Consider the following 22259-nt stretch of genomic DNA (forward strand, 5'->3'; position numbering starts at 1 on the left):
GAGCTGTTTCTAGGTAGGCCCTGGAGTACTAACTAGTACTGCAAGTATGCAGCTAGAGTCCCAGGCAATGCGCTGGTAAGCCCCCTGGTTTGACTCTTAGGAGTCTGAAGTGTAGATGTCGGAGGAACTGCTCCCAGTAGTGGCTGTCCTGCTCTGGCTAATCACTTGGTAGAAGGCTGGCCAAGGTTCACCAGCCAAGGACAGTGTAAGCCTGGCACTCCTTTAGAGGTGTTCCAGTGAATGACTAGTCATCTCTAAACAAGCATGTAAATATTTTATAGTTTTAATAGGCTGAAGGGCTTTAATTTCTCAAAGTATTTAGAACCTAAGATATCTTGGCAAATATTTTCAAAAATGGCACCTAACTGCTTCACTGTCTTGTTACATACCTTCCTGGTAGTTGTGTGCACCATCTGGTAAGGCAAGGAAGGGCAAATACTTCCATTCTTCAGGTAAAGTGTGGCTGTCATGTCCGTCTCCTGGAATCAGGGGCGGGTAAGAGAATTCAACCTAAAATAGTAAAGAATATTAGCCAAAACGTGGTTGATCAAAGAAGCATTTTATTCTGACAGGTAAAAATGTTTTTAAACTCTGAATGACGGAAGTTGGGATAAGCCACACTGTATAATGTTATTTCATACCACCAGCAAACCTATGGCATGGAAGAGGAAAAAGAAAAAAGCAGTAAAAGGAGGAAAAGTTTATAAGCCTTTCTCCACTTTCTGATTTAATGGCTGTCAAACTTTAATGTCCATAAAGGGTAGTGGGGCTGGTGATTGCATTACAGATTGAGATTTGGGAGTTGTTCTCAGTAAGATGGTAACTGAAGCCATAGGGCCCTAAGGAAAACCAACAGTAGAGGTCTAAAAGAGGAGCCCCCAAGTTGAGCCAAGAATCAATTTTAGAACCATCCTTTAATATGAAAAAATATGATGACTCATCTTTCCACATTTCAATGAAATCAAGCTGCCGCCTGAATCACAGGAGAGCCAACGGTAAAAGGGCTTTAAAAATGATTATTAAAATTTTTTTGGTCCACTGAATTTAAGATTCATGATTATTTCTAACAGGTGATCCAATTCCATATTTAAAATGTTTAAAAATACAAAAAAAAAAAAAAAAAAAGGACTGTAGAGTAAAAAGACTGCCTCTCACCCTTGATATCACCATCCAGTTACCCAGTCCCTGCTCCCATCTCCAGAAGCAATCAATGTTTTCCATTTAGAAGAACTCTTTAAAGGTTTAGATTAAGGAGTGAAACTTTTCTTTCAGAGCTCAATCATTTAAAGTCAACTGAAAAATAGGCTGGGCATGGTGGCTCATGCCTGAATTTCCAGAACTTTGGGAGGCCGAGGTGGGTGGATCATCTGAGGCCAGGAGTTCAAGACCAGCCTGGCCAAGATGGTGAAACCCCATCCCTACTAAAAATACAAAAATTAGCCAGGTGTGGTGGCATGAGCCTATAATCCCAGCTACTTGTGAGGCTGAGACAGGAGAATCACTTGAACCCAGGAGGCAGAGGCTGCAGTGAGCAGAGATTGCGTCACTGCACTCCAGCCTGGGCAAGAAGAGTGAGACTCAGTCTCAAAAATAAATAAATAAATGAAGGTGAGGCATAAATAATCTCTAATTACAACTGAAGATGGGGCATAAAAAATCCCCAATTACATTTCTCTGTATCTTCTCTATACATTAATCATATAGGTTTTATCCTAGTTTGCTTTATTGGACAATTTTCTAAAAGTGTGAGGGAAGGCAGGATTCGACAATGAGGTAAGATAGACACAAACTCAAAAGCTGATGTTACGACGTTGGCAATTTTAGAGTTAAAAACGTTACCAATTCAGAATTATGTTTTAACACCAAAAATAAAAGCAAGAAAATAAATGATCATATTTTATGTAATCAATACCAAAGTTCCATATATAGTATTTATCATGAGGAGGTCTGGTAATTATCACTAAACAATCTTTTTGAAAACCATTAAATTTTTATGTATATTTATTTAAAATAAATTTTGTATGGAATAAACATGGTTTTAAATAAACATAAGCATTTTATACCCCAATTCTCATGATGCATCATGAAATATGTATCTCTTTTGGGTCCAAAAAGTTTAATATAGAAAATTCTAATAAAAGTAGTACGACAATGCTTAATCTCATTTTAAATCATGGAAATGCAATTTGAATTAATATAATTTTTATACATCTATTAAAAAACATTAAAAAGACTGAATATTTTGACGAGAGCAGAGAAATAGGCTTGGCTGTGGGAACATACAGTACACTGGTACAACAGTTTGGAGGGTAACCGGGCTGTATTACCACCACATTTACCCTTTATTAAAATAACACAATGGGAGGCCCTTAGACTGAGGTGGCTGTAAGGCTCAGGATTCTACTTAAGCAACCAAAACTGAATTTAAAAGATCACCAAGCTTAGCTCAGCCAATCATAGGCAGCCAACTGAGCATTACATTTTCTTGAACTTCTCACAGGCATAGTCCAAATAAGCCAACTGCTCAAACTTTAATCAAATAATTTATTTGCTCTAATTCTACATTCACCCTATAAAGGCCTTCCCCTCAGGCTCCTTCAGTAGAGCCTCAACCACTTCTGGTTTAGAGCTGCCACATAAACTCTTAAAATCTTAATGTGCCAACATTTTTCTTCTATCACCTTTGACTGAGCAATTTCAGTTTTAGAAATTTATCCCACAGATACTCTCATATATTCACATATAGAAAAATATTCACAGCAGTTTATTTCAGCATAAAAGGGAAACCTAAATATTCATCACATGAGGGGTTACATAAGTTTTATATCAGTTTTTTCCAGTTGTTAAAAAGAATGTCAGATTCATATATAATGATAAAGCAAGACAGCCACAATATCCTGTATGGTGGGCGACATGATGGCCTTCCAAAGATGTCTATATCCTAGTCCCCGGACTCTGTCAATTTTTTACCTTACTTGGCAAAAGGGACTTTGAAGATATGATTAAGGATCTTGAGCTAGGGATTATCCAGGTGGGTCAAGTGTAATCACAGAGTACTTATAAGAGAGGCAGAAGAATCAGTGAAAGAGATATTTGAAGATGCTATGCTATTGGCTTTAAAGAGAGAAGGGCCACAGGAGACCTTTAGGAGGTGGAAACAGCAAGAAAATCAAGTCTCTTCTGGAGCTTCCAGAAGAAACGGAGCCAGCCAACACCTTGATTTTAGCCCAGTGAAACCCATTTTGGAATTCTGAACTCAGAACTTGAATTAATTTGTATAGTTTTAAGGCATTACATTTGTGGTAATTTTTCAGCTGCAAGAGAAAACTAATACATACTGTTAAATTTTAAAAGCAAGTAGAGTATCAGTAAATAGTGTGAGAGGCATCCTAACCAGAGTGACTCAATCTTGAATAAAGGCTTGATAAAGCCAAACCTGCTTCGTTATGTTCCCAGGGGGCTGAGCACTCTTGGTCATGAGATGTTTATGCTTGAGGGAACAAGTTAATAATGTTAACTAACTAAAGACCCAGGACTATTGGAAATGTCCCAGTACTTTAATAAAAAGTATTCTAAGAACAGGTTTTGCTTCAAAAATAGTAATACACTCATAAATTCTTGCTAAAATCAACAGTAACGTAAGAAAGTAAGAATACTAACAGCCTGTCACAAGCTGATCACAAGCCTCTGTAATGAGGTACACTTCTCTTAATAACCAATATTAGCATTATATTTGAAATGGGTGTGCTCTCCTGTTGCTCTTTGAGGATGCCCTACTCTGTAATAAACTGTTTTAACTTTGCTCTACTCTGTGACTTGCCCTGAATTCTTTCTGTATGACAGCCAAGAACCTGCTCTTGGGGTCTGGGACAAAACTCCTTGTCTGGTTACAGTAGTATAATTCTATGTAAACGGAGATTCCGTCTGTGGAAAAAAAATACTTTCTGTAAACGGATTTAAAAAACATGCTTGAAAAGATTCTCGAAAAACTCTATGTACTGCTAGCAGAGAACTCTGGAGAGGAGAATGAGGTTGGGGATTGAAGATAAGCAAATATTCCTGCTACTTTTAAAAAATCTCCATATTTTTGTTTTGAAATTTTCAAACTTAAAGAAAGTTGAAAGAATATGAACAATCTAACGAACCTTCATCTTTATTTACCAATTATGTTGCTTTTTAGCCATACTTGTTTTATCTGTGTTATATGTGTACACAAAACACAATTTTCTAAATAATTTAACAGTACGTGGAGGATACTACCTCTACTTTTAATTATTTTCAAACGAATATGTATTGCTTTTAGGATTAAAAATATAAATAAAAAAGACAATCACAAGCAGTTCTTAACTTCTGAAGGAAATCTTATTTCCATACTATCATCTTGGAGTTAAGGGCAGGTGTAGAAATCTATCTTTTTTTCTGAAGATTAAGTTAACAGGTTGCCATTGGTCAGAAGTTTAACTAACATCTGAAGCTACGCTATGCTTAAAATATTCTCCAAATTCCCAACTCTACTGAAGGAAGATAGTTTTAGATGGTTCTAGCTGAAACTGAAGATGCAGTTGACTCAAAACTATCATAAATAGAAGTGTGGATACTACATGTATTCCAAGAATTCCATAGGAATTAAGGCTGTTCTAGCCTGACTTGGGCCCAGAGTATTTATAACGTTGTTTCATTGGGAAAGTGTTCAGAATTTCAAACAGCCAACTTTTAGAACACAACTCTTTCATAAATTGTAGACTGCCTGTACTGTGTTGGCAGCTTTGTATAATTCTCTTCTCCTGCTGGTAGATTTGTTACCAACAAATACATCCATTTGGAAACTGCTGAAATTGCTAATCAAGTTCAAAACTGTTTATAAAAATTCTCTCTCTCTCTCTCTATATATATATATATGTATATACATATACACAACAACTTTAATGGCTATATATTATTTCATCATTTTAATACCAATGCTCTTGTTGAGTTTTTCTAGTTTTTTAAAAACATTATAATAATGCAAACTATTCAGAATATTCAAATGTGAAATAATAAAAATACATATCTGGTCTTTGTCCATCATTCCTGGAATAAAACTCCAAACATCCTTGGAATTTCCTGAGTAATAGGAGCATCTTTTGTTATTCATAATAAGCCCCAATCAATCATACTTGAGTTTATGCTAAGGTGACTCTAGTGGTAAGAGGACCTAGATAGCCTTTCAGGTCAGGGGCTGGTAACCAGAAAGACCAAGCCTTGATTAAAAGAATGGAACTTTCAGCCCTACCCCTTGACCTCCTGGGAACGGTGCTAGAGATTGAGTTCTATCACCAATGGCCAATGATTTAGTCAATCATGCCTATGTAATGAAACCTCCATAAAAACCTTACTAAACTTACTAAACAATGGGATTCAGTAAGTTCCTGGGTTCTTGAACACATCAAAGTGCTGGGAGAGCAGCATGCTTATGAGGGCATGGAAGCTCCCTGCCTCTCCAAACCACACCTTGCCTTATTCATTTCTTCCATCTGGCTATTCCTGAATTGTGTCCTTTAATCATAAACCAGTAAATGCAAGCAAAGAGTTTTCCTGAGTTTTGTGTCATTCTGGCAAATGATCAAACATCAGAGAAGGTTATAGGAAGCCTCAAATTGGTAACAAAGTCAGAGGTGGGGGTGGCCTGGGGATCCAGGATTTGTGATTGGTGCCTGAAGTAAGGGCAGTTTTGTGGGACTGGGTGAGCCCTTACAGAGTCTGATGTTAACTGAGTAGTTACTGTCACAATATGACTAAATTGTAGGATGCCCAGTTGCTGAGAATCTCTAAAAATCAGAGATTAAGCATGAAAAACAAAGCTATTTCCAAATTGATGGTATATTTAAATCTTAAACTGTATATTTTTCATATTTTAAACACTGAATACTGTATATGTCCCCTTTCTATATATCCAAATTAATCCACGCAGACACAAAATTTCATGGCACAGAGGCTAAAGAGGAATTCTCTTGGAAGGAAACATGAGACTCTTAAATATTCAGTTGAATCAAGACAATTTAAATAGTAATGCCAATTAAACTAACCAGCACCACAGAAAGTGAAATTAAGTGTAGCAGACTGCCTCACTGCACGGCTCCAGGGGGAACCACAGCCACTGTCATTTACAGGAATGGCTCTCCCTGGAAATATGTCGTTAAGTACATATAACTGTACATGGCAGCCCTAAGTATATGTTAAAAACCACAGACAAAAACCAATGTTAAGTACCCAGATATATTAGTTCTCACACTGTTATGAAGAAATACCTGAGACTGGGCAATTTATAAAGGAAAAGAGGTTTAATTAACTCACAGTTCTGTACTGCTGGGGAGGAAACCTCAGGAAACTTATAACCATGGCAGAAGGCAAAGGAGAAGCAGGCACCTTCTTCACAGGGCAGCAGGATGGAGTGCGTGCAAGCAGGAGAAATGCCAGATGTTTTTAAAACCAACAGATCTCGTGAGATTCATTCACTATCACAAGAACAGTAGGGAGGACCAACCTCCATGATCCAATTACCTCCTCCTGGTCTTGCCCTTGACACGTGGGGATTATGGGTAATATAATTCAAGATGAGATTCTGGGTGGGGACACAGGCAAACCATATCACCAGAAATTGAGAATTGCTTATTCTCATCCAGTGAATAATGAAATAGTGAATATGAATAATGAATAGTGAAATTTAATGGCCCCAAATCTAAATCAAAATTTGGGAATCAAAAGAGTGTCTGTCAAGAAAAATTTAACAGTTTATTTGAGCAAAGAACAATTCACCAATCATGCAACCCTTAGAACAAGAAGTTGAGAGCTCATCTCCAAAATGTGGGTAATATTTTTGGATGAGTAAAAGGCTGAAAAAAGCAGAAACAAGAAACAAAGAGCAAATTAGTAGTTTCAAAGTTACTTTCCTTGTAAGGGTTAAAGCAGAGGAGACTCCCTTACCATGCCAGCTAAAACTGGCCTGTTTGGGAATTTGACCTCTCTCTCTCTCTCTCTCTCTCTCTCCCTCTCTCTCTCTCAGGTCAGATAACTTAGTTTCAGATTGGTGACATCGAACTTTAGTAGGAGGGACTCCATCTTGGTTTGGTCTGTTGCAGCTGGTGGAGGAGCTCAGTGGAAATCAATGGTCTCCTATAGATTTTATTTACATTTCTATAATGGGGAGGGAGCCAATTGCAGAGTTCAGGATGAGACACCTCGAAATATGCCTGACATTAGTATATGCCATTCCAAATATACCTCTTTGGCACAGAATTACTTTAAACTGATTATTTTGGGAAACAGAAGACAGAGGAGAAGCCCTGAAAACAGTAAAAGTTATCCTTTTTTAAGAGAAATTTATTTTATAAAGAATATCTGCATTTCCAAGAGTATCTTCCTCTCTGTACCAGGAAGAGAAGGATAACTAAATCACTGGAAACTTTTTATTTATTTATTTATTTATTTGAGACAGGATCTGGCCCTGTTGCCAGGCTGGAGTACAGTGGTGAAATTGCAGCTCACTGCAACCTCCGTCTCCCAGTTTCAAGTGATTCTCCTGCCTCAGTCTCCGGAGTAGCTGGGATTTCAGGTGCCTGTCACCAAGCCTAGCTAATTTTTGTATTTTTTCAGTAGAGATGGGGTTTCACCATGTTGGCCAGGCTGGTCTCAAACTCCTGACCTCAAGTGATCCACCTGCCTCAGCCTCCCAAAGTGCTGGGATTAAAGGCCTAAATCACTAGGAACTCTTGTCAACACAAAAAGCACAAATTCAATCTGCATAACAAACCTCACTTTTGTTTACCCTGCATTTCTTGGCCAGGTAGTCTTAACAGAGGATGACGGTTGTTTGGCCCACACCCTTCATTCTTTGTGCTGGGGAATGAAGTGTGTAAGTCTGAAGTTTAAGCCACCTCTTTGAAATCTACTCTTGAGATTTCTTCATTTCTCTGACTTATCTCCCATGTATTCACAAAGTAATCACGTTAATAAACTCACTCCTGTTTGCTTTTCTTGTGTGGAAAAAAAAAAAAAGCCTCTGGTAAAGTATTAATACATACAATGGATAAAAAATGTATCAAATATCCCCAGAAAGGCTGTTACTAAATCATGCAGACTTCAAATACATCTCTTTATGTAGTCAATATTCATGTGGCAAAATCTACTTTGATTCTAATTAGCAGTAATAATTTTCAGATTTACAAGACTATGAAGGGAGAAGAGGTGGGAAAAACAAGACAATGGTTGATTTCTAAAAAGTAAAAGCTGACGTTGATCACAAGGACTAAAAAAGCAATTTTTCTAAATGCTAAATGAACTATGCAAGAAAGGGTGACATGTTTGTTTCCCAGTAATAAAAGTTAATACCCCGTTTCATAGTTTATAAATCAAATTGGTGTCCTCTAGTCAGATTCCATTTGCTCTGTTCTAAAAAAAAAGACGGAGAAAACAAGAAACACTACAAAAACAAAACAATCACATAGTACCCTAGTGTGAACTCTGAGTACTTCAGGCATACCCTTTGTTCACTTTTTAATAACGCACTATGTTCCACTGCCAGAGAACCATAAGGCAAATAGAAGCCACAATGCCAAACTATTAGCACACAAATTAACCACATCCATGGACCCCACAGATATTGATGGATTACAGAAGGAAGGAGAGTGCTTCTCAGCCGCTCTGCCTCTTTGCTTCCTTTCTCAGCATCTCAGGGATTTTTTTTTCACTGAGAAGCACAAAGTATTTATTTCCTTAATAGTCATAACATTTTAGGCAGCAAAGTCAAAGCTCTGTCATGTTTTCTGCTTAAAACAAAAGAAAATGAAAAGGTCCTGGACGTCAGACATGTTTTCTTCTCAGTTATGGTTTCTTTCTCATATCTTTTGAAAAGTCAATACTACAAAACAACTGGCATTTATTCCTCTTCACTCCACTACAAAGTTAGCAACAAATCACTTTATTTGTCAAGTGTAGATTTTGAAATAGCTGTGCTTCTTAATACTCCTATACCTCAGTATGACATCATTTTTCATGACTGCACTAGACATTCAGAAATATAAAGTGTATACTGCAGAGGTAAAATGGTACTTTTGAGACTTATCAATTAAGGTTTTTTTTTTTTTTTTTTTTTTGAGATCGAGTCTCACTCCGTTGCTCAGACTAGAATGCAATGGCGCAATCTTGGCTCACTGCAGCTTCTGCAGTCTGGGCTTAAGTGATTCTCCTGCCTCAGCCCCCCAAGTAGCTTGGATTACAGATGCCCACCTCCATGCCTGGCTAATTTTCGTATTTTTAATAGAGAAGAGGCCATGTTGGCCAGGCTGGTCTTGAACTTCTGTCCTCAAGTGATTGACCTGCCTCAGCCTCCCAAAGTGCTGGGATTACAGGTGTGAGCCACCACGCTTGGCCTTGTTTTATTTTTAGGAGACAGGGTCTTAGCTGTCACTCAAGCTGGTGTGCACTGGTGTGATCAGGGCTCACTGCAGCCTTGGCCTCTGAGGCTCAAGTGGTCCTCCTATTTCAGCCTGAGTAGTTGGGACAACAGGCATGCACTACTGCACCCAGCTAATTATTTTATTTTTCATTGCCCAGGCTGCTCTCAAACACCTAGGCTCAAGCAATCTTTCCATCTTGGCCTCCCAAAGGGCTGAGATTACAAACATGTGTCACTGAGTCCATCAAGAAGTTTGTTTTTAAAATAAATGGAAATAAGTATCTTAAAGCATGTACTCTTATACATTCAAGTGAATAAAAGGCTGCTACCTTCTACTTTTTCCCTAGAATTAAAGAGCTATTTATTATTTCACATTCCTTAAGTTGGAGTACTTGGATTATGAACATGAAAATAGATAATGTGTATTTTAATTTAAATGTAGAAATTGTTATTCTATACCACGAGTATCCCACCATAGTGAAACAGAATATCAAAACTCTATTATATGAAATAATATGACATTTTGCTTATATCAACATTTCATATTGATCAGGACGGAGGTACCGAAATTCTAAGCAGAAAAGGGTGGGTACCCAATAAAATTCCACCTTCATGTTGAAAAGCCTAAAACCTGAGGCCCAAAGTGAGAACTTCAGTTTTCCTGCTTGAATATTGCCTTTCACTAAACTACTCATGGCCTGCCTAGCCCCATCCTTTGCCTATAAAAACCCCAGACTCAGCCAGCAGAGAGACACAGCTGGATGTCAGGGACTAAGGCTAGACACTGGAGAGAAGTGGCTTACCTCCAGAGGGACAGCCTGATGCTGTAACTTCAGAGAATAATCCAGCTGGAGATGGGTGGATTTTAGGGGAAGCTTACCTGCCTGCCCCATCCCTTTTTCAGCTCCCCTTCCCACTGAGAGCCACTTTCATTGGCAATAAAATCTCCTGCATCAACCATCCTTCAATTCGTTCATGCGACCTCATTTTTCCGGGATGCTGGACAAGAGCAAAGCCATTCAACAAGCCTCTAGAAAGTTTCAAACTTTCTCATATTTTCCTGTCTTCTTCTCAGCCCTCCAAACTGTTCCAACCTCTGCCTGTTACCCAGTTCCAATGCCACTTCTACATTTTTGAGTATATTTTCAGCAGCGACCCACTCTATCAGTACTAATTTACTGTGTTAGTCCATTTTCGTGCTGCTGATAAAGACATAACTGAGAGTGGGAAGAAAAAGAGTTTTCACTGGACTTATAGCTCCACATGGCTGGGGAGGCCTCAGAATCATGGTGGGAGACTAAAGGCACTTATTACATGGTGGCAGCAAGAGAAAATGAGGAAGGAGCAAAAACGGAAACCCTTGATAAACCCATCAGAGCTCATGAGACTTACTATCACGAGAATAGCACAGGAAAGACTGGCCTCCACGATTCAATTACCTCCTCCTGGGTTGCTCCAACAATACATGTGAATTCTGGGATATACAATTCAAGTTTAGATTTGTGTGGGGACCCAGCCCAATTACCTCAATGTCTTATTAACCATCTATAAACCCATGAGGGCCAACAAATTTGATAAGGCTTCTCAAACAGTCGTATGATTCTGTGGGAGGGTTGCCCATGTAATAGCGGCTCCTTTCAGCCCAAAATTTACCATGACCTGGGTTATAGGCACAGTCAGTGGGAGAATATCCCATCATGATAAAGCCAGTCCTATATGGCTTATATAAGAAGCATATCAACTGCTTCATTTGGGGTGCTCCACTTAGTGTTTTATAGAAAGAATCAGGCAGTCTCCTTTTCAGGGCTAACAGAACTTACAGTGGCATTTATCTAGTCCACTAGGCTAGCTGTTCTCTCAGGAATAACCTCCTGTGCATTTGTATCACATATACCATCAGTGATTGTTTAATAGTGAGCTGTGGGTCGTGCATGAGACCAAACAAGCACTTTCATTCAGTAGCATTTAAAATTAAAAATTTTGTCCTTCGAGTGGTTATTTTTACAATCCATTATAGCAAAAATTTCTCAAGACACTAATGATACCAATCTAAAAACAAATAATTGTTTTACATTATATTCTCTGATTTTAATAGTTTCTTGGTTTTGTCTTTCCCCTGCATCAACTATCTTCTTGGTAACCACAGGTCTCAGAGGTACCTTTTGTGGCCTGGCTTAATTTTTCCTTTTGTCCATTTACTGTTATTTGTAAATGATATGCCTTGGCACTGTGTCCCCACTCAAATCTCATGTTGAATCATAATACCTGATGTTGGGGGAGGAACCTGGTGGGAGGTGATTGGATCTGAGGGCCATTTCCTCCTTGCTGTTCTTGTGATAGCAAGTTTTCACAACATCTGGTTTTTGAAAGTGTGTGGCGCTTTCCCCTTTGTTCTCCCTCTTTCCCACTTCCACAGGTGAAGACATGCTCACTTGCTCTACAACTGCCGCCATGATTTTAAGTTTCCTGAGGCCTCCCAGTCATGCTTCCTGTATAGCCTGAAAAACTGTGAGTCAATTAAACCTTTTATCTTCACAAATTACCCTGTCTCAGGTAGTTCTTTATAGTAATTTAAGATAATACAGTATCATTTTCCTTTAATTTAAAATGACTCTTAAATAGCCTCTTAACTAGGAAAAAATTATGTTTTCTTTTATACTTTTGTACACCTATTATACTACCACTATTTTAACTTTTAAAAACCCAAATTCCTAGTGAAAAAAACTGAGGTTACTTAACATGATTTTAAGATTTTAGACTGTTACTGAGAATTTTGAGGTTAAATTTACCAAATTAATCTTACCAAAGACTGCCGAAGTCATGTGAATTAAAAGACATCGGAGCTAACTTCTATCAGTCTGAAAAGTCCTTACATTTCTTTAAATAAATAGAACTCTTTCATACAGTTTAATAGTGAAATCACTTCCATATGACACATATAATCATAGATAGAAAAGACATGCAGACAAAAGCAGATCCAAAAATTTTTCATTTGCTTTTCAAAAATTTTCTTTTATAGATTATTAAGCTTTTGAGATATCGGAATAATTTCAAAAAGAAACATTATTGAATTTAAAAATTAAAAACTTCTTACACTAAGAGTAACTCAATTTTTTAATGAAATCTTAACCAATTCTTGAATGTGTTTTCAATACTAAACTCCAATTTTTTAGAAAAACTATTTATTATAATTTCCTTTCATTATAGCCAATTAATCATATAACATTTTTATAAATTCCCTTTTTACTAACCGTATTATGACTTAGACCATTCACAACATGCTTGGACTTCTGGTTTGGACTAAATATCCTTCTTTCTTAAACAACCCTATTATTTTCTTTTAGGACAAAAATTCACCATAAAAGAGTCTTTCTTATATATATATTTTTTAAGCTTACCAAAAATACCTCTTTGATTATGTAACTTTTTGTACATCTATCTTATTTCCTGTTTCCTCTTACCTTTTTTAATACATAGCCTTTAAAGCTTTGAATTAGACAAAAATTACCTTTTAATAAGAGCATACTCTGTTTTAGAAACCAATGTTTTCCTACAATTTTTTAATTGGAAAATACCCAAATATTTAACAAAATATGTATTATTTAACTTTACATCCTAAGTTATGACAAGTTTGTCTACAAGCATGTACTCCATTACATTTACCTAATTATTTTAATTGTTTACCTAGATTATTTATGAAAACTGCAAATAGCGGTCATTTAAAGTTATTTCCCCGTCAACCATTTTATAGTCTGTGAATGTCAAGTGTTTACCTAAGTAAAACTTAAAATTAAATGTATGGTTATTTTACCACATAATTCAAGATTTCGTTATTTTCACTACATCAATACTAATGTCTTATTTATCAAAAATTATACAAGCATGGCCAGGCATGGTAGCTCACACCTGTAATCCTGGCACTTTGGGAGGCCAAGTTGGGTGGATCACTTGATGCCAGGAGTTTGAGACCAGCCTGGCCAACATGGTGAAACTCTGTCTCTACTAAAAATATAAAAATTAGCTGGGCATGGTGGCACACGCCTGTAGTCCCAGCTACTCAGGAGGCCGATACAGAGAATCACTTGAAACTGGGAGGGAGAGGTTGCAGTGAGCTGAGATCATGCCACTGCACTCCTGCTAAGATGACAGAGTAAGACTCTGTTTCAAACAAACAAAAAAACCAAAAACCACAAGCAAAGATGGCTGGGTTTATAGTTTAATAACCTTTATGCCAAATTTTGACACCTTATAGTATTTAGCAGGGATAAGTATGAAATCTCTTGATCAATAAATGCAACAAAAATATATGCTGATAATTCTTAAGACATTTCTAATATTACTTTATCAATAATTTTAAAGCTAGATTAAAGATTTTACTGTCACATAAACTTGAAAAGCATCTGGGCTTATTTAATGGATGAGTACTCTTCAAGCCACATATGGTCCCTGTGGACAAAAACACATCAACAAAATACACATATATACACATAAACATACACATACACACTACACAAAGATCCTGTAACTTTTACTTCGGAACTCTAGTCAGGAGATATTAATAAAAACTCATTGGTGGCCGGGCGCGGTGGCTCAAGCCTGTAATCCCAGCACTTTGGGAGGCCGAGGCGGGTGGATCACAAGGTCGAGAGATCAAGACCATCCTGGTCAACATGGTGAAACCCCGTCTCTACTAAAAATACAAAAAATTAGCTGGGCATGGTGGTGCGTGCCTGTAATCCCAGCTACTTAGGAGGCTGAGGCTGGAGAATTGCTTGAACCCAGGAGGCGGAGGTTGCGGTGAGCCGAGATCGCGCCATTGCACTCCAGCCTGGGTAACAAGAGCAAAACTCCGTCTCAAAAAAAAAAAAAAAAAAAAAAAACTCATTGGTTTGCAAAAACAATAACAAAACGAAATCGTTGAATGCAAACAGTAGATTCTACCTCAGTTGAAAAGTAACAGCAGACTTAAAGCAGGCAGAAAAGAAAGTAGAGATACAGATAACTTAGCAATCTCATAGTTGCAGGCTGACCTTTGGGCTCTGAAATTTCCTTGATGTAGCTGTGCATAAAAAGACCATAAAGTCCATTTAACACAAACACTTGCAAGTAAAGGTGCCATAAAACCAACAGAGTGCTTGAAAGTGGGTCATTCTCTTTGTTTTTTTCTTATTCTTAAATTTGTTTCCCACTTTTTTCTTTTTTTTAAGGAGAAACTGAACTGTGGCCTAGGGTTTAGTGGAATGGGTTGAAGTGTGCTGGCTACTGGCTTAACTCCATAGTGTGTTAACCACTGAGTCGTTTCTGTCTCCAGAGGTCTAGCACCTCCAGGAGGGCTCAAAGCATGGAATGACCAGCTCCTATATTCATTTCCTGGACAAGCCTTTTAAAACTAACTTTGTTGCGAATTCCCTGTAGGGCTGCTGCACATTGCCAGGGGTCAACCTGCCAGACATTCCCACTTAGCCCCTAGTAATCCAGGGGTGCCTTTCAGCTGGGAGAAGCAAAATGCCCTTTCTCTTTGGAGCTGAGGAAACTCATTCTCTTTATCTATGAAAATGACAGTTCAGTTCCTCATGCTAATAATGCCGGGACAAGCCAATCAAGATTAATTGTGAGAGGAAAGGCAATGGAGAAGACTCTGTAGAATGCACCTCTGAATTAGAATTAGGATACTAAACAACTTTCCAGGTGGAAAAAACAAAACAGCAAAGACCACTTCCTGTAAACTGTCCTCAGTCACCTTTAACTTTGTAGCTTTCATCCACCATTACACACACCAAGGTCAAATCCTCTCACAGTACAAGGTAATCTCTGGTATCTCTGGTACCCCCAAAAGCCAAAGAGGTCAGGTAATGTAACACAGGAAAGCTGAACTTTAGACCTAAGAAGAATCTGCTCATGACTCCTGAAACTCCACAAAGAAAACAGAACATCCCTAAAAAGGGTGAGTGGTGATTCTGTTCTGAATTCTTTAACGGGTTTGAGTAATCTCCAGATTTTTCTTGGTACTGAATATGGATGGCGAAGTGGGGCCAGGAGAAATAGGGTGGAAGAAAAGTAAATGAAAGAACAACTTATTTTTTTTAAAGAAAGAAAGTAACCAGAAATATATTTTTCTTTTGCAGCAGCAAGGAATTTTAGCTAATTCAGAGAGGCCTTATTTCCTATAATTTGGAATTCTTATTCAGATTTGGCTAAGTCAGGCAGAGTTGGTCCAACCCGATGTGAGAAAGACCAGAACAAACAACAAAAACCCCAACATTATGATTAGTGAGTGCTCTACTAGTAAGGACAAATTATTACCACATCAATTGCAACTTTAACCAAGATGAAACCTCAATTCAGCTACTTACCCAGGAATGGGTCTCAGGCTGAAGGCTGCTCTCTACCATTCTAGAAGCAGGAAAACTCAAACTTGCCTTCCCTGTTGGAAGGGAGTTCAAACTCCAGAAAGGCGTTACCCTGACTTCCATTGACATGGAAGTAGGATAACTTGCCTTCCTTGTTGGAAGCAAGTAAAACTCTAGAAAAGGAAGAAGGAAAAACTCTAGAATAAAGTTTACTTTACAGCAAAATAAACTTTGCATTTTAATCAAATTTTGGGAGATCAGGGATTCTCTGGAGAAAGAACAGCTCCCAGGACTCAGCTAAAAGACAGCTAAAAGCTGGAACCAAACATTGATAGATTTGTCAAAGGTCAGGACCACCTATACTCAAGAGTCCCACCCAATCACTGCCAATTTGTAAACCAAAAAGTATTTAAGACAAGTCTGAATCAATTTAGAAAGTTTATTTTGCCAAGATTAAGAACACATCTGTGACATAGCCTCAGAAGGTCCTAAGGACACATGGCCAAGGTGGTTGGCTTCCAGCTTGCTTTTATATATTTTAGGGAGATACATCAATTAACACATGGAAGATTTACATTGGTTCAATTTGGAAGGGTGGGACAACTCAAACGGGGAGGCTTCCAAGTCATAGATAGATTTAAGCATATTCTGATTGGCAACTGGTTGAAAGCGTTTTTATCTACAGAAAGAAAGGTCTGGGTTCCAACAAGGGGTTGTGGAGACCTAGGTTTTATCATGCACATGAAGCCTCCAAGTATCAGGTTTTAGAGAGAATAGACTAAATGCTTCTTATCAAATGTAAGGTCTGTGTTGATATTAATGCTGGAAGGGTATAATGAAGAAAGTCCAACCCCCACCTCTATGGCCTGAGCCAGTCTTTTCAAGTTAAATTTTAGGGTGCCCTGGCTGAGGAGGGAATCCACTGGGATGGTTGCAGAGGGGGCCTTCGATTTTATTTTTGGTTTATAAAGCCAATACTATGACACCAGGTTTTGGAGAAAAGAAAAGCTTTTCATCACAGATTACCCAACGAGGAGACAGGAGTCCAGCTCAAATCTGTCTCTCTGTGCTGGCTTTAAGGCAGTACTTTTTTTTTTTTTTTTTTCTTTTGAGACAGAGTCTTACTTTGTCGCTAGGCTGGAGTGCAGTGGCACAATGCCGGCTCACTGCAACCTCCGCCTCCCGGGTTCAAGTGATTATCCTGCCTCAGCCTCCCAAGTAGCTGGAACTACAGGCATGCACTACCATGCCCAATTAATTTTTGAATTTTCAGTAGAGACAAGGTTTCACCATGTTGGCCAGGATGGTCTCCATCTCTTGACCTCATGATCTGCCCGCCTTGGCCTCCCGAAGTGCTGGGATTACAGGCGTGACCACTACACACAGCCAACGCAGTCCTCTTATTAGAAAAGGTTAGGGGGCTGATTCTGGGATTAGCAAGTGATTGGTAGAAGGAAAGGGAACATCTAGAAAGTCCCTCAGGCATGCACAATTATCTCTTCATGTCTCTTCATGGGTCCCATATGCAAATTCAGGGGTAGTTAGTATGAAACGGGGAGGTAGTATGAAACATGTGGTGGAAATTTGGGTTGTGACATCACCAAGTTTATTCTGCATATACTCATTGGCCATACTGGTTTTAACCAATTTTAGCCAATTTCATTCTCTTAGAAGGGGAGGGAGTTTTATTTTAGCAAGCTGTTTCTTACTTATTTTTTTGTTTCGAGGCCAAGTCTCGCTCTGTTGCCAGGCTGGAGTGCAGGGGCGCAATGTTGGCTCACTGCAACCTCCACCTCCCAGGTTCAAGTGATTCTCCTGCCTCAGCTTCCTGAGTAACTCGGACTACAGGCACGTGCCACCACACCCAGTTAATTTTTGTATGTTTAGTAGAGATGAGGTTTTACCATGTTGGCCAGGATGGTCTCGATCTCTTGACCTTGTGATCTGCCTGCCTCGGCCTCCCAAAGTGCTGGGATTACAGGCATGAGCCACTGCGCCTGGATTAGCAAGTTGTTTCTTATTTGCCATACTGCGAACTCAAACATTTCTGTTAGCTATTGCTTTCTTTAGCTCTTTGGAGCACAGTTTCAATGGGCAGACAGTGTACCAGCTTTGGCCTTGTGTTTCTGGTTCCAGTGAACAGAAAGGCATCAAACCAAGAGAACACAGGAACAAAGAGGTAAACTACAAAAAGTACAGTTCTGCTCTTAAGCACCCTCTACAGGATCCTGTCCAGAGATATAGGAAAAGGCAATGATGCTCATAAGCACTTTGTGCCATTTTGTGCTCCTTCCCACCAGCCCTCTTTTTGGTCAACTTCTAGTCCCACCTGCTTTGTGACTACTGGTAGTCTTTCTGGTCTTTAGTGTCCTCATTAGTAAAATGAACATAACATCTCTAATCATGTACATTCACACACTGAGGTAAATGACGTGAAAGGGCTTTGAACAACGTAGTAAGGGAAAGAGACTAGGATACTGACTTCCCATTTTCCCAATTCCTGTTTCTGAACTGCTTTCCTAGGCCCCAAGCCACTACCTCTGTTAGCCCCTTGATCAATTTTTGCCTATGGAGGAGCAAAACTACATGGCGTTCCAAGAAGAAGGAATAATAATTACATACCCATTTATTTTCTTTGCTACTTCCCATGACCACTCTTAAACGGAGAAACTGGGACCATTTCCCTGATTGGTGGGGCATACTCAATAGGACAAATGGAAGCAAGCATGTTTCATAATAGGCATTCTGTCAAGAAATGTTCCAAGGAGATAAATGTATGCTTCATAATAAGCATTCTGTGATGAAATGTCTCCAGGAGATAAATGTGCGTTTCATAATAGGCATTCTACGGAATGTCCTGAGGAGATAAATGCTGGAGTCGGCCTCAGCACATCTCAGTTACTCATTTTGACTCCTTTGGACATGTGAGTTTCTATAGCGCTCATTTGGAAAAATGACCAGAAAGCTACCTCCGATTTCTCGGCTTCAGCCCCAAGTTCCATTTCTTTCTGTTCCTTCCGGTTCTCGTGTTCCAGCCCTTCTTCCTCCCCTTACTCCTCAAACTTCCCGCTGTAAGCCTCCTCTCCAGGGCCATCCACGTTGTTCAGTTTTCCAACCTACCCGTTTGCCCAAGCTGACTACTGTCACCCCTTCCCAGAACCCTACCTCCCTGAACTCCCTGCCCAGCTCTTCCTCTGTTAATTTCAGAGCATCAGTGTGCCACCGCCCTGCTCGTCAAGCACCCCTTTCCCAGTGCCCCCCTATCTTTCCCCCTCGCCCTCCTCAAAGTCCCTCTTGCTAGTACCCTGTACTCTAGTCCCCAAATCCCAGTACCCACCACCCGCATCTTATCTTGGAGAAATACCTTCCCTCCTATTGGGGCAGTTCAGAATTGACAGGACTGTAGACTCCCACAAGCAGACCTGATGGCTCACAAATCTCATCCTGGAGAGACTTCTGGGTTCCTTCCTACTGGGGCAGTTCAGAAGTGCTGGGACTCTGGACTCCCACAGTCAGACCTGATGGCTCACAAATCTCACCCTGGGGAGATGGTTTCCCTCCTAATGGGGCAGCTCAGAATTGGCAGGACTGTGGAATCTCCCAGACAGACCCGATGGCTCACAAATCTCACTTTAGAGATGGCTTCACTTCTACTGGGGCAGTTCAGAATTGACAGGACTATGGATTTCCCCAGCCAGACCTGAAGGCTCACAAATCTCACCCTGGAGAGATGGGTTCCCTCCTACTGGGGCAGTTCAGAAGTGCCAGTACTGTGGACTCCCGCAACCAGACCTGATGGCTCACAAATCTCACCCTGGAGAGATGGGTTCCCTCCTACTGGGGCAGTTCAGAAATGCCAGGACTGTGGACTCCCACAACCAGACCTGATGGCTCACGAATCTCACCCTGGATAGATTCCCTCGTACTGGGCAGTTCAGAATTGCCAGGACTGTGGATTACCAGAAGTCTGATTTGATGGACGTAGAAAATGCAACACAGTAAACCAACACTCAGTCTCAGTAAGTAGCAAGGACCCTTTTTCCATGACCAGATACTGGTTACCTTATTGCTAACTGTATTTTGCCTTAATCCTCATTTTGTTAACCCTCTTCAGATTCTAGAGATTACCTTTTCCTAGACAGTTTTTTTTTTCTTTTTTTATAAACACAGTCTCACTCTGTTGCCCAGGATGGAGTACAGTGGTGTGATCTTGGTTCACTGCAACTTCCACCTCCCAGGTTCAAGCTGTTCTCCCACTTCACAGTCCCAAGTAGCTGGGATTACAGGTGTCCGCCACCAAGCCTGGCTAAATTTTTGTACTTTTAGCAGAGATGGTGTTTCACTATGTTTGCCAGACTGGTCTCCAACTCTTGACCTCAAGTGATCCACCCGCCCCAGCCTCCCAAAGTGCTGAGATTACTGGTGTGTGCCACCAACCCTGCTAAGACAGTCTGTTCCTTTCCTCTCCTGTCTAGTCAGTCAGGATACACAAGCCTCTACCTTTGGAATTGGTTTCTCCATGGAACTTGGTCTGTAACCACAGAGCAAACTATAGGACCAGTGACAGAGAAAGAGGAGAATGAGGATTGAAAAGCATTAATCTGTTCTCAAGATGTTAAATTCTGTTGATATGCCCTGGGTTCAAGTCAATGCAAGAAGAGGTGACCCCTGAGAACTCACACACAGGGTACAAGTCCCCTGCTATATAAAGGGGACTGAGTTTTGTTTTTTTATTGTGTTTTTTGGGTCTGGTTCCCCCCAGACTTCATTTTTCTTCATCCTAGAATTCCAGAACCTTACCAGGGACTTTCTGCCTTAAGGAATGTCTCCTGCAAAAAGAGGGAGGGGCCCCTCCAGTGCTTTCATCAAAGTTGAAGGTTGAGCTTCCTTCTCAGTTAGCTGCTTCTACCACAGAAAGGGAATGGTAGCGGAGTCTGGAAGGCACAAGCATGTCTGGATCCTACCCAGGTGACAGCATCTGATGAACAGATATTAAAAAGAAGTGCTCTCCTCACATTGATAGTTAGATTCAATACAATCTCAATTAAAATTCCAAAAGATATTTCTGCAGAACCTGGCAAGCTGGTTATAATGTATATGGAAATGTAAAGGGTCAAGAATAGCCAAGACTCTTTTAAGAAATTATTCCTTACCAAGTATCAACACTTACTACAAAAATTATAATAAGATAGTCTAGTACTGGTGCAAGCACAGAAAAATAGACAAATGGCACAGAATACAGAAACAGACTCAAACATATGAGGATACTTTAATACCAAAGTAGCATAATAGAACAGTGGAGATAGGGCTGTCTTTATATTCAATAAAGTGGTCTTATGTCAACTGGATACTCATTTATTTCTACCTCACGATTCATCCAAAAAATTATTTTCAGGTGGAACATAAGATATAATGTAAAATGGTAAAAACAATACATCTTCTAGAACTGCTCTGCCCATGTATGAATACTGAACATTTGAGATGTGCTAGTAAGTAAAATTTGCACTGGATTTTAAATATTTAGTAGGAAAAAGCAATGTGAAATATCTCAATTTTTATATTGAAACTTTGAAATATTAATTTGGATTGAGTTATATATTACAATATGAAAATTAGCTTTATCTGCTTATTTTCCTCTTTTAATGTGAATACAACAAATTTTAAATTATGTATGCAGCTCACTTTTCTAGAAGGTAATATAGAAAAATATCTTCAGCCGGGTGCAGTGGCTCAAGCCTGTAATCCCAGCACTTTGGGAGGCCGAGGTGGGTGGATCACGAGGTCAAGAGATCAAGACCATCCTGGTCAACATGGTGAAACCCCATCTCTACTAAAAATGCAAAAAATTAGCTGGGCATGGTGGCGCGTGCCTGTAATCCCAGCTACTCAAGGAGGCTGAGGCAGAAGAATTGCCTGAACCCAGGAGACGAAGGTTGCGGTGAGCCGAGATCGCGCCACTGCACTCCAGCCTGGGTAACAAGAGCGAAACTCCGTCTCAAAAAAAAAAAAAAGGCCGGGCGCGGTGGCTCAAGCCTGTAATCCCAGCACTTTGGGAGGCCGAGGCGGGTGGATCACGAGGTCGAGGGATCGAGACCATCCTGGTCAACATGGTGAAACCCCGTCTCTACTAAAAATACAAAACATTAGCTGGGCATGGTGGCGCGTGCCTGTAATCCCAGCTACTCAGGAGGCTGAGGCAGGAGAATTGCTTGAACCCAGGAGGCGGAGGTTGCGGTGAGCCGAGATCGAGCCATTGCACTCCAGCCTGGGTAACAAGAGCGAAACTCCGTCTCAAAAAAAAAAAAAAAAAGAAAGAAAGAAAAATATCTTCAGGACATCAAATTAGTAAAAAGATGTCTAAAATAGCGTTTAAAAAGCACTAAGGTGGGGAGTGGTGACTCACACCTGTAATCCAAGCACTTTGGAGGCCAAGGTGGGCGGATCACCTGAGGTCGGGAGTTCAAGACCAGCCTGAT

General features: G+C 39.8%; 1 protein-coding gene across 7 annotated transcripts in view; it reads right to left on the reverse strand.

The window, feature by feature from the left end:
* Positions 1-22259, reverse strand: part of AVL9 (AVL9 cell migration associated) — a 77646-nt gene that overhangs the window by 47473 nt on the left and 7914 nt on the right. For 2 of the 7 annotated variants that reach the window (XM_074379858.1, XM_074379857.1), the window contains exons 1-2: positions 15787-19005; positions 390-510 (exon numbers count right to left, since the gene is read on the reverse strand). In XM_074379858.1, coding sequence (XP_074235959.1) covers positions 390-510; positions 15787-16020 — 355 coding nt within the window. In that variant the 5' untranslated portion in view covers positions 16021-19005. Of the gene's footprint in view, positions 1-389; positions 511-15786; positions 19006-22259 lie in introns of those variants that run through there. The other 5 variants (XM_003930723.4, XM_010341290.3, XM_074379854.1 and 2 more) reach the window with 4 other exon arrangements.

This window comes from Saimiri boliviensis, chromosome 10, assembly GCF_048565385.1.
Source record: "Saimiri boliviensis isolate mSaiBol1 chromosome 10, mSaiBol1.pri, whole genome shotgun sequence".
Classification (NCBI taxonomy): domain Eukaryota; kingdom Metazoa; phylum Chordata; class Mammalia; order Primates; family Cebidae; genus Saimiri; species Saimiri boliviensis.